General features: G+C 31.0%; 1 protein-coding gene across 1 annotated transcript in view; it reads right to left on the bottom strand.

Annotated features, from left to right (window-relative positions):
- Nucleotides 1-13652, bottom strand: part of LOC130658004 (splicing factor 3B subunit 2-like) — a 40081-nt gene that overhangs the window by 24178 nt on the left and 2251 nt on the right. The window contains exon 2 of the mRNA XM_057461025.1: nt 17-411. Coding sequence (XP_057317008.1) covers nt 17-411 — 395 coding nt within the window. The remainder of the gene's footprint in view (nt 1-16; nt 412-13652) is intronic.

Below are 13652 nucleotides of genomic sequence, written 5' to 3'. Positions count from 1 at the left end.
AACAAGATGACCTTACTTGATTAACAATTATCCCACTTGGTTCATATTCATTAAGAAATGTATCATCAGTTTTCTCTATAATCATGTCAACAATTTTTTCCGAAGTAACAGGAGTTATGTTAACTTGAGGACCTTTTTTAAGCTCCTCCTTGGCAAGCTCTTGGTCTTTACCTATTTGTAAGTATTTATCTGGCAAAACTTCACCATTTTGTTGAGCAGTCTCTTGTATAGGCTCTCCAGCAACTTCGTTTGTGGACTGTTTTACAAACTCAAAAGCAGCCTTTTCTGTAGGTTCATGTATAGGCTCCATAAAAGGAGGTTCTTTTACAACTTCTTGTATAGTTGCTATTGTATTTTCCTCAACATTCTGTTCTGAAGAGATGTTTTCTGTTAACAACTCTTCCTGAGAATCTAGAAGCAAAAAATAATAACATATTAATCCCTCATAATTTGTTCTATTAGTCTTTAACACTAAATAGTCATTCTCATACAAGGCTAACCATATTTAGTATGGGAAGAAGGGCATTGTGGTAGCAAATTTAAAAATTAATATCTGAATTGAGGAGGTCCTTAATTATGAAATGTAACTATTAATATTTTTATAACTGGCATCTTTTCCAAACTTTTTGATTACATCTGACCTCACAAGTTATTAGACATTGCTCAAAACTGTCATAGCAAAGTCTTTAAAAAGGAAAAAATCTAATGATCATATGACTATGGAAATTTCACAAAGGGTTTCTGTTATCATTTAAACATTTTGGCTTTGTTCAATGTAAAATGAATGTTGGAAAAAGCACTCTGGAGCTTATTAACACAAGCCATCCGAAAAAAATTAAAATAATCTTCTTGCTCTAACCAAAATTTGTTTAATAACATATCACACACTCCAAAATTAAGTCTTTTCTGCAGCCAGGTCTTTTCCTCCACATACGTTTCTAACGTTTTCTTAAATTTGTAGTTGCTGAAATAATAACTGCAACCAGCAGTGAGTTCAACTCTGTCTTCGCTCTCTGAAGACATTTTATCGGAAGAAAAATATCAAAAATCTGTTCTCGTGTATCACCTGTCAAGTTTCGATTTTATTTTAATGCTTAATACAATTTCAATAAATCGAATTTGATTAATTGGATCGTGCATCATCACCCTAACCCGGAGTTTCAATGCCATTTCCACCATAACAACAAATGACAGTTTATACAATGTCTGACATGCTCTTAATTTTTTAAAACATTATCCTTGTGGACAAAGTCTTTAGTTGTTTGCTGTTGTATTTTTTTATATAATAATATGAATTGTAAATGTTAAAGATGCATTCATTTTAGTTCCATCCTTTTCATTGTTTTCAAACATTTCTTTTCTCTAGTTGGCAACATATGTTGGTGCAATGGGACCTTGAAAAGGAAAGAAAGTGTTAGCTGAAAATTTTTAGGGGTTTTTTAAAATTTTGTTTTTAGAATTCCATATTCACCAAGAACATTACAAACAAAATTAATTGTACAGGTCAGGAAAGAAAGCAAAATTTAAAAAACAATTTTTTAAGGAAACAAAAAAAAGGGAAAAAAAATTCTAAGCAAAGACAACAAACGTTAAAAATATTTTTATGAGGAACCAAAGCAAAATCAAGAAAATTTTTTAGGAAACAAAGCCAAATTAAAGTCAAAGGTTAAAAAATGTGTGCAATTTTTTACGTTTTTGTAAAAATGAAAACTTAAAGTGACCAATAAGCTAATACTGCTTTTTATTGTTGCTAAAATGAATTTTTCAAGTTAAAAAAAATTTCTTATAAAGCATATATGGGAATGTATATATCAGCTACATTTTTATCAATGAGTAACTTAAGAGACCTTGTCTCCCAGGAATTCTAGGTTTTCTATGCATAACAAACCCTGGAAATGAGATTGATGGAGATATTGACTTATTTCTGTTTTGCTCAGAATATACAAAGAAGAAAATCAATTTAAATTGACTGCTGAAGCACTCTTGAAGCATCTATGCATCCTAAGATACATTAAGAGACAGGAATTACTGCCTGATTAAAGTATCTTTTTGAAGATATTTTTCCAGTATGTAGCACAAAGATCAATGCATTAAGTTTTGTTGTGTCAATGTTAAGATACAAAAATGTGAGGTAATCAGTTTCAATTAGAGTATGCCAACCTCATCCCCAGGCTTTTTGCTTCTCAACTGCGCTAAACTTTCACGGTAAGAGCTTTAGAAAGCATGCATGTCAACCAGCCTTAATACTATCAGTCAGTTCAACAATCATCGACCAGAAGCACATTTAAAAAAAGAAACTTCAGCGGTAAACTCATTTTTCAAGAATGTTTCTTCAAAACACGCTCAAAAGTTGCTCAATTGTAAAAGTTTATTCCATTGCGAAAAATTCTTTTGCAGTTGTTTTGATACCATGAAAGCTTCTGTGTTTTTCTGTATTATACTATTTTAGCAATAAATACTCTCACTATTTAGCTTCAATTGAGGAAGTTTATTTTTGTTATAAATTGCATAAAAAATTAAATTTGAATGAGCAATATTTGATTTCATGCATGCAATTAAAACAGAAAGCCTACTTCAGTTTCATAAATCTTTCAGAATTTCACTGTTACTGTATTTTGTGTGGCGCAATAACAAAAACACTCCTAAATTTGGCTGTTTACAATTACATTCAGCCATATTTTGTGGCTAAGTTGTAGCTACATCCAAATTAACTAATTCATCCTAATATGCCTATTACCTGACTAAAAAGTTGGCAAATCTATCTTAATTAAATTATCACAACTAAAATTCCAAAGCAACAGCTAACTAGCTATCTAGCTTCCCTCAAATCTAGCAGACTTGTTCTAGTTTTAAAAACACTGTAGATTTTTTATTGGTGTGGACCTTTTTTCTCACAAACAAATTTTTGCAGTACAAAAACAAATTTGTTTCCTACTTCTCATAAAATAGTGCCATAAGGTTTTGTCCCAGTTTAGCTTATCCCTCTAAAAGAAGAATACAAAATAAAATGGGTCGCAGCTCCATGGGGGATATAGATTTACTTTAAGGTGTGAGTAAAGGAAAAGTGTGATGTTTTAAAATAGCTTCTATTAAAATTACATGAAACTTGTAATACAAAAACAACCCCTCCTTTATTAATGCATCTCCTTTTGATGCATTAGTAAATGTTTTATGTTTTGTAACCACAACACATTGATCTAAAAATTATAGTGTAATTATTTTCCGTTTTGAAGATATTTTCCATGAACTTTTTTTTATCGAATTACAAACCATAATTCGCAAAAAAAACCGTCATAACTTAGGATCTGTTCACACTTACGAATTAAATTTAAAATCATTTTTAGAGATAACATCTGTCTTTTAAAGCTGCCCACCCTTCACCTTGTAGCTTTTATAGTTTTGTAAATGAAGATGAAAAAGGCTAGCAGTACTAACACAAAAAATGAACATTGTGGAAAAAAGCTTTAAAGATTTTTAGAAATATCATTACTTTCGGCTACGGGTGTTTTTAACAACTTCTGTATAATACGTGCATCTGCTCATATTCGCACTTAAAATATTATATTTACAGGGAGAGAGATGAGCAAAGTAAAAATTAAAAAAAAGGAAAAGGAAAAAAAAGTTACAAAAACTGATGGAATAGAGATTAAAGGTATCCCAAGGTACTTTCACAAGTTGGACTTATCTGAAATTCCCTATGACATATTCACTTCATGTAACCCCAGATGTCCTTTTTAAAACTTGTTTTTCTTGCAACCTTGATGGCCGCTTGAGTCTTCTTGTCTGTTTAAAATTTCAGACTAGCTCCAGTCCTTTTTAGTGTCACGTGACCCTGTTACGTAATATTTAAGTAGCGCTCACATATTAATGACTTTCACTTGCTATTATTAATGACTTTAATAGCCAAAAACAATTAATATACTGACGCAACAATATTGAAAAAATTCAATGTACTTTCCACATCGACCTCTGTACAAATGATTTACTTTTTTATTCAAAAAAAATAATTCAACGAAACGAAAAATAATATATTAGCAGCAGGTGTGTGCATGATTTCTTTCATTTCAAATTTGAAAGAATTTATTTCAACAAACAGGTTGTAAAAATTACTGATCTATAACCTGTCGACCTAGGCGGGATTGGGTATGGTGCTCAATGAGTATTGCCAACCTTGTTCTTAACAATCCTTGGGGGCCAGGTTGCCTAAGTTACTCAGTAGATTGATATATATTTTATTGAAAAATATTAAAAAATCAATAGAAAAAAAATACTACTCTAATTCATCCCATAATACAGGAAGAGACAGAAATTAGTCTAATTAAAGTTTATTTTCTTATGATATTTTTCCAATATGTAGCGCAAACATCAACGCTGCTGGTTAGATACAAAAATGTGGGGAAACCAGTTTCAAATTTAGAGTATGCTAACCTTGCCACCGAGCGTTTTGGTTCTGAACTACTCTGCACCTCCATGATTAGACCTTTTAAAAGCATACATTGTACATTAATGTCCCACGAAACCCTCATAATTTAGCATTTTGAGCGTTGACAAATAACTGCTGGCGCAATTTTCGCACTTATTAGAGTACTGTGACAGCTTCTAAATTTTTAAACTTAACAAAACGTTTTAGCTACCTCCCAGATGAAAAATATTATTTTTACCGGAAAAAAGCAAAGACAATTAAAAAATAAAACAATAATAGTTAATTGCGTAAATATTATAGTTCAATGCAGAAAAAAAGGCATTTTATTAAATATGTTTTAGCGTTTTCTGCAATGATTTATTCAAACTACATTGGTGACAAACTGTTTTGAATGCTGCAGTAGAAGCGCAAAAAATATGTGAACTAATTTTTTGCTAACAGTTTGTTGTTATTGCATTGCAGTAGCAGTCAACTGAACTAAGCTCTGGAAAAAACAAATACTTTTTTCCATTGTTATATCTTCGGCTTTTTTATTACACGTCTGATCGCACAATGCCTAGGGACTTTTTATGTGCATTTCACTATGTCAAATAATTGCAGCATGAAGGTACTATTCGTGGTGGAAGGGAGGGTGATGCAGCCCCCTCTCCCTTCCCATTTCAACTTTTTCCATAACTTTTTATGGGCTTATATACACCTTGATATTTTGTTACTTTTATTTGCCGTCCCAAATATATCCTTTTGAAATAAAAACCATACAAAAATGTGTGGCATGTTAAATAATCAGTAAATTTCACAACCTGTGTCTCAAATAAAAGTCCTTTGAAATAAAAATCATGCACATTTTATTTTCCGTTTAATTGCTTAGCTATGTGAGAATATATGCAGAATTACTATTTTTTACAAAAAAATAATCTTTCGTAAAGAACTTTATGCAGAATTATTTTAATTTTTTTTGAAAAAAATAAACATTCGTAGAGAACTTTCGTTTCACTTTGCAAAGAAAAAGCATCAGTTTTTGCTATAACAGTCAGTAATGTTTAAAGAGTTACTTAAATATTACGTAACAGGGTCACGTCCCACTAAAAAAGACTGGAGGTAGAATGAAAATTTTTACCAAAGAAGGTTGAAGATAATCAAGATGGCAGCCAAGCGAGAAGAAAAATAAATATTTAAAAGGCGATATCTACAGTTACATGAAATTTTAACAAAAAGTGAATATATTATTAAGCATTTCTCATGCAAATCTTTAGGTGAGTCCAACTTGTAAAAGCACTTCGGGATCCCTTTAAAAAAAATGATATAAAAACAAAAATGTCTGATTGTGGGTAAGCACATTTTTGTATTATTTTTCAGTCACAGCTTCGTCCCCAGGGCTTGTTAGTTTTTTTTATATAAAAAACTAAAAACACCTTGGGGACAAGGTTGGTTCAGTAAAAAAAATTTTTAGTGTTTTTTTAATGCGGTAAGGTTTTTAGCTTTGACAGTGTATTCTTTGCCAATGATTTTTTAGAATCAGTTCACTTAAGAAAAAAGAGGAAAGAGAAACAAACAAATCCATTAATCCATTACTGCTTGTGGGCAAAATGCTTATACAAGGATAGGCCGCAATTTAAACATCCACAGAGTGTACTGAAATTTTTACAAGAAGTGGCACCAGGTGACATCATAGAGGAAATATGGGATGATGTGTATAAAGTAACGATGTTTCCAGACCTGCCCTAAATTGTTCTTGCGCAAGAAATGTTATATCAATATGACATACTTTGTTGTGATTACATTATTGTTACAAAATATACTCATACACAGTTTATTCCCAAGGTGATAAACAAAAACATTCACAGCTATATTTCATCCTTTTAGCACGTTCAGCTGGAAGACTAATAATGAGGAATGTGTTTTGTTGAAAAAAAAGTCACATTTCTATGCTATTTTATAAAAAAATAATTTCACCATTAAAAAATTCACTTTTTTTATATAAAGAGTTAAAAAAATAATTTGCAAAAAAAACACCTGAAATATATAACTGAAATATATAACTGAGATTTTGAATAAGTGAAAATTATCTTATTTTAATTGATTTTCCTTTTGGTAGGTTTTGGAGGTATTTCATTAAACAGATGGGAAATCAAGAGTTTACTCAATTATTTTTAACACAACAAATTGATAGCAATATAATAAACACATTTCATTGTCACTTTAAAAACAAATAATAACAATATGGAAATAGAGAAATGGTTCTACTTTTAGAAAAATTACTTTGTTCATAGTTTATTTTTTTAAAAAGGTGTTTTTGCTTTCTAAAATGCTTGTTTTATAAGTAAAATCTGAGGCAATTTTAGAAATCCCCTCGAATAACTGAAAATTTGAATAACTAAAGTATAAATAATTGAGAGATTTGGCTGAATCGGGTTAGAAAATCCATGGGGAATGAACATCGTTTCAACTGACCAAAAAAATAAATAATGAGTGCAGGTTCGAACAAGCGAGAGTCTATTGCAAATACAATCATTTATGAAAAACATGAAGGAAACCTTTTTTGCTATTTTGCAAGCTCTTTAACCCTTATGGTGTGAACCGGTTTTGATTAATGTAGTAGATCAGACGAAGCACTTTTGAGAATGTTTTAATTGATTCAATTGTCATTAGGAAGTCAATGGGTTTGAATTAATGCTTAATCTTGTAGAATTATTTCACCAAAAAAAATCGGAAATTTTTATTATTCCTAGACCAAGGCGTCTAGGAATAACATTAACCCAACAAAAGGAATAATATCAACCCAACAAAAGTTCCCCAAAAAAGCATGGCATTTTAAAAAGTTAAGAAGCAGAAAGAATATCGTAATATTGAAACCACACAAAGGAAATGGAGTGGTCATTCTGGATCGATCGTTCTATGATGAAAGTATGCTTAAAATTGTTAGTGACACTAGAAAATTCAAAAAACTGGATACTGATTTAACCTTGAAGAGAGAGACAATTACAAAGACTTCTACGAAAACTTAAAACAAATAACTGTATTTGTAGTAACATATATGATAAGATTTATCCATCTGGTTCTAGACCAGCTAGGATGTATGGTTTACCGAAAGTACACAAATGCAAAAATGAGTATGATGTGCCACCCTTTAGACCTATAGTATCTTCAATTGGTTCTTATAATTATAATTTAGCCAAGTTTCTTAGCGATCTTTTTTCTCCACATATATGCTCTGATTACTGTGCCAAAGATACCTTCACATCATGTTGAAGAAATTAACAAGGTTAGTACTGTTGATAAATATTTTGTATCCTATGATGTTGTGAGTCTCTTTCCCAACATACCATCAGAAGAAACCATTGAAATTGTCCTAGATCAAATATATCTATACTCATGAAATAAAAATAAAAAGATCTGACTTGAAAAGGCTATTTTTGTTCGCAACATCAGAAACTCATTTTTTGTTAAACGGTTTTTTTTATGACCAAGTAGATGGTGTTGCCATGGGATCACCCTTAGAACCCATTCTAGCCAATCTTTTCCTTGGGCATTACAAAGGTAAATGGTTATCTGAATACAATGGTGAACCACCTATTTTCTACAAAAGATATGTTGATGACATTATTGCTTTGTTTAACAATGAATTAGAGGCAGAAATTTTTTTAACTTACATCAACCCTAAGCATCCCAATATAAAATTTACTTTAGAAAAGGAGTGTGATCACATACTTTCTTTCTTAGATGTTTTAATTGACAACTCCTACAACAAACTTAAAACTAGTATCTTTCAAAAAAGGACTTTTTCAGGAGTGTAGCTACTTAAGTTTTACTTCCATGTCATATAAGCTTGGTTTGGTGAAATGTCTCATTGACAGAGCTTACAAAATAAACAATACTTGGATAGGTTTTGATTTTGACTTGAAAAATATTTTTACTATTCTAAAGAAAAATTCTTATCCTGAACATTTCATTAATAAAGTTACTAGAAGTTATTTAAATAAAAAAAACAATCTTGCCACCGACAATAACAAGTGTGATAATGGTAAGCAAAGATATTTTAAATTACCTTACATAGGCAAGCACTCAATTTTTACTAGAGACAAATTAGGTAAATTAGTTACAAGATATTGTAAACCAGATGTAGACATCCGTTTAATATTTCAATCTTTCAAAATTGGATCTTGTTTCAATGTAAAAGATTCTATTCCTTGTTCCCTTAAATCTAATGTAGTTTATAAATTGTGCTAGCTGTAATACTAGCTACATTGGTCAAACGACCAGACATTTTGCTACTAGAGTTAAGGAGGATTTAAAGAGTGACAAGAGTTCCCATGTCTACAAACATCTTAATAATAATTTGGAGTGCAAAAACAGTTGTAATGAATCTTATTTTTCTATTATAGACTATGCACCAACCAAATATCAATTAAATGTGAAGGAAGGTTTGTATATAGGTTGGCAACAACCCCTTCTTAATAAGCAGGCCTGGCACCTAAGTTGTACTCTATCTATTTAGTTATGATTATTTTATTACTATTCTCTTCATTTTATTGCTTTCTTTCTATCGTAATATTTCATCACATAGGAATTCTATTGTAACAGATTTTAACACCTTCATACACTTTTATTATACACATGTGTATAGCATTTTATACTACTTTTATTGTATTATTAATAAAGCCTTTTATTTGATTGCTGACTTTTATATATATATCATCCATGAAAAATTGTACATTTTATTCAGTTGAAAATGATTGATGTATTACAATCGAAACATGTTCTGCAAATTAAAAAATGTTGTTTTTACTTTAAAAAAATAATAATAATTAGAACAAAACTTAACTCATGCCTCTTGTAACAGCCCCTGGAAAAAAACTTTATCTTCTTTTTTTACTGAATCCGTATATCCTGTCTATAGATAGGATCCGCACTACAAGGGTTAAGCAACAAACATAAGATTAGTAACAAATTTACAGTTAAAGTTTATTTTTTTGCAAAAATAATTGAACAAAATGGGGAATACTATATGGGTAGTCTTGACATGGATTACCTTTTCACAAACATACCTCTAGAAAAGACTGGTGAAATCTGCACATAATTTTTTTTCTAAAGGTGTAGAAAAAGTAGTCTAAATAAGTCTAAATAACACTGATTTTAAGAAACTCATAAGTTAGCTACTGATGAGTCTCATTTTATTTTTACACAAAACTCCATTTTCTTACACAAAACTTCGCCAACAGGTAGATGGTGTAGCCATGGGATCTCCATTAGCTCCTACTTTGGATTGTCTCAACGTATATGCTTAGTATGATTTATACTTTGGTCAATCGCTGTTATTGTATTTGTTCAAGTTGATCACTTTTTCATGAAGAATTAGTTAAGGATACGGTAACACCCTGAGACAAATATATACTTAGTATATTTAAAATATCTCCTCTGCTTGCTTTATTAACCCTAACAAATATATATATATTCTGAAAGCCAAATAAATTATCTCTAGACTGAAGATAAAATACTTCCATAAAAAAAATCCAGAGAGGAGAAAAAAAATTATATATAAAAATTCACCCTTCCAGTTTATTTTGTCATACACTTCCCTCAGAAAAATTTTTGTTCCTTGTAAAACATATGGTTGCGAAGCTCTTATTCAGCTCTACAAAACTTTGCTTTTTGTACTCAAAACAACACAAGGTTCCGAAAATATAGCATCTTTTGTGTTACAATAGCTGTTTTATGACTGATTTATCTATTTTTAAGCATGATAGATCAATAACTCGATATTTCCTCACTTTCTGCATTAAAAAAGCAAAGTTCCGTAGCCAAAGATATAATTACCGCAACAAACTTGTTTTCGTAAATTTCGACAAGATGGAGGGAGTGTTCGAGGAAAATATATACTGTTACGACTAAAAAATTTATTTCGAGAAAAAGCAAATCAAAGATCTTTGCTTTTACCTGCAAAAATCATGATAAAGGAAGGTTACACCCACTTAAACAGCCCTTAAAATTACATTTTTTTTACGTCGGCAATAAAACTGCCGACGTGAGATGCATTTCAACTGATTTGCGTCGGCATTGCATCGGCATTTTTTTTGTAGTAAAATTTTCGTCATTCACCTTGTATTGGGGCTAGACCTCGCATAAATTCGATGTATTGATCTCCAAAGACGATGACAAATGGAAACGGAGTACGAGTCCCATTGACCTACCTTCCCGATGGTGTACTTCGTTAAGTTAATAGTTCACTGCCAACTGACTTTCTATATGTTTCGAGACGAACTCATTAGAAAGTACGTTGTGCACGTGCTATTTACGAACTAAATGTCAGGGCATTCAATGAGTTGTATATCGCAGAAGTCGCCGGTGACATGTTTTGAAAATGCTTGTCCCGACACAGTTCACCATGAAGCAAAACTGTACAGGGGGCTCAATTTATAGAGTCTTCGCAGAACATCTCTCCTCACAAAACCGAGGGCAGGGCTGACTTATTGCCTGCTGTGTCGTGTGGGAGAGAGAACTTCCGGACTTCTTTTTAATACGATATACAATTTTTCGATTATTAATATTACGAATCGAATGGCACCACAGTATTTCTGTAACGTGAATAATTTTGATGATAATGACCTAACTTAAATCGAGTGTAATTATTCTTCAGTCGCGATGAGTGGATGAAGCGCAAACAATACCACAATTAACATTATTTGATTTTGCTTGCCACAGTTCCTTTCAAATTTTCATTATTTTTGTTGTTTTGATAATGACATGGCAAAACACTTTAGCAATTTCATTAGAATCATTTTCTGATTCAAACCCTAACTCAGGAAAATTCCACAAAAGAACTGTTTTCTTTGACACCATATGTTTACTTTTTTATTTTATTTTCGTGAATTCAGGAAATTATACCATCCGTCAGTTTCGAATGAAAAAAAAACACCCGCCGAATACTGTGTGCATTCCCGTGTGCATTCCCATGTGGAGACCTGGTTTCTTTTAGGATAAGGAACTCGAGAAAAATGTATGCCAGTTTTCATATTACGCCAGAGAAAATGTGATATAAAAATTTCCCACAAAGGCTTTAATATTACAAAGAATAACATGCGATCAGTTGAAGAGTTTGTTTTTCAAAAAAAAGGTAGTAGAAACCAGGTTATAATACGTGAACAGGTACGATAGAAATATACATGAGCACATGTTCTTAAAAGTCCGCCAAAATAAAAATTAATTCTTTGTTAATTTTTTTCTTCGTTGATGTTGAAAATGAGTTGCTGTTTTTAAAAATTTCACAACAAAATTATGTCGGCAATTTTTTTGCCGACGCAACTACGGTATTTTCTTATTTTAAGTCGGCAATCACGTTGGCAGTGCCGAATGCTGACGCTAATTTTAAGGGCTGTTAAACGTTATGAATAATTAATAACTCATGAATATTTTAATAAAAATTAAAGGTAAAGTGTTTTCGCCAAACTTTGGGTCTTGTTATTGTTAAACAGACAACAGGATAACATAACATAAGAGGATAAAAACGAAAAAAAATAAATAAATAAATTAAAAAGGCATAGATAATAACTAATAATAAATTTGTACAGATTACTAAACAGTGACCGTTTCCTATGTTATATGTAGAGATGCAATTTTTTATTCTTTCTGCATAACTCTCTTTAATTATCATACAGATTATTTAATTAATTTATCGGCAAGGGAATTGTCAATAACTTAAAAACTTGTTTTAAACTTTTGTAATATTGTCATCATGGCTCTAGAAGAGCCGAAAGCCCAATGGAATATGTGAAGAAAATAATGTTGTTATTTTTCTCAATATTTGTTACAGATTAAATATATTTAAGGAATTTTGAACTTTGAGCACACTATTGAAAACACTAAAAAATAAAGTTTCTCTCTTAACAATAAATATATTTTTTTTTTTTTAAAAATATCAGGAAAATATTTATCGACAATTGTTTTAACCCTATTCAATTTGAATATCTAACATCTTTCTAAACCTAGTACTGACACTGTTGAAAAGAAAAGGATTATATATCATAGTTCTCTCATTTCTTGGTCAACTATCTATGGATACTAGATAAATATATTTAAAGAGTTAAGTATAGCTTAGCATTGTTTATCACTATTATAGCCTTACCACTATCTATTTCTATTTAGCAATATTTTTTTTTTTGTTTTTTCATCTAATTATAGCTAAATAGTTATTGATAATTATAGTTTGTTATCAAATTCACTGAAAAAGTCATAAATATATAGTTCATGAGGTAGCAAAGTCTGTTTACTTTGGTGGTTGTCGTTTTTGTGGGAAGGTCAACAAATTTAAAGTGTTGTTTTCCCTTTCAAGCAAAATTTGTGTAAATTAGAGAGCTTTCGGAAAAACACATACGCTATGTTTGTTTTACACAGGTCACAGTTGCATCTGAAAAAAATATGAATTTCTCACAGGAAATTTTCAATATGGCTGCGCATAGCCTAATTATACCTTTGGTGTATATAAAATTTCTGGTGCATGCTTGAACAAAGACGACTTATCGAGCAGCTAAACTCAAAGAAAAAGATGCAACAACTACACATTGTTGCTGAGTAATTTGTGAAAGCTGATAACAAATCGTTTGAGAATCAACGTCCATACTTATATTGTCATGCTTTTGAAAATAGTTTTATAAAGATTTCAACCTACATTACAGTACAATGTGCCCTGTACATTTCAGGAAAAAGTGTTTTATTAGCTAATTTGGCGATTCGGTTTGACGTCATAACAATTTTTTTGGAGATGAAAGTTTCCATATTTTAGGTGAAGACAGTGCAGAGCTAGACACATTTTGGAGTTTTAAGAACAATGTTAGAAAGTTTAAGCAAAGATAATTTTTGGAGCAAAACCTATAGCTAGATAGCCAAGCATCATTTCCAGACAGATTTTTATTGTGATTACCTTTCGTTAGCTAATTTGTTTTCACCCTGCGAAATTTAAAAAATGGTTGATGTCGCACAAATAGACCATTTCGGAGATTATGCGCCATTATGAATTTGTGGAACTCATGGTGGAACAAGTTGAACTTTGGACTTCACGTTTTATTCAGTCATTTGCCTTAGGGAACTGCTGGCGGCAGGATAGTTTTGATTTTTGATATCTAATTTTATGATATATATTTTGAAAAATACTTTATTAGGCACTTATTTGTACATTTAATTTCTTTTTGTACAATAAAGGCAACTTAATATATCCTAAAAACCTTAGCTAGCTAGA

Source organism: Hydractinia symbiolongicarpus, chromosome 9 (assembly GCF_029227915.1).
Source record: "Hydractinia symbiolongicarpus strain clone_291-10 chromosome 9, HSymV2.1, whole genome shotgun sequence".
NCBI lineage: Eukaryota > Metazoa > Cnidaria > Hydrozoa > Anthoathecata > Hydractiniidae > Hydractinia > Hydractinia symbiolongicarpus.
The sequence above is the reverse complement of the archived record's forward strand: the minus strand, read 5'-3'. Positions and strand labels throughout refer to the sequence as shown.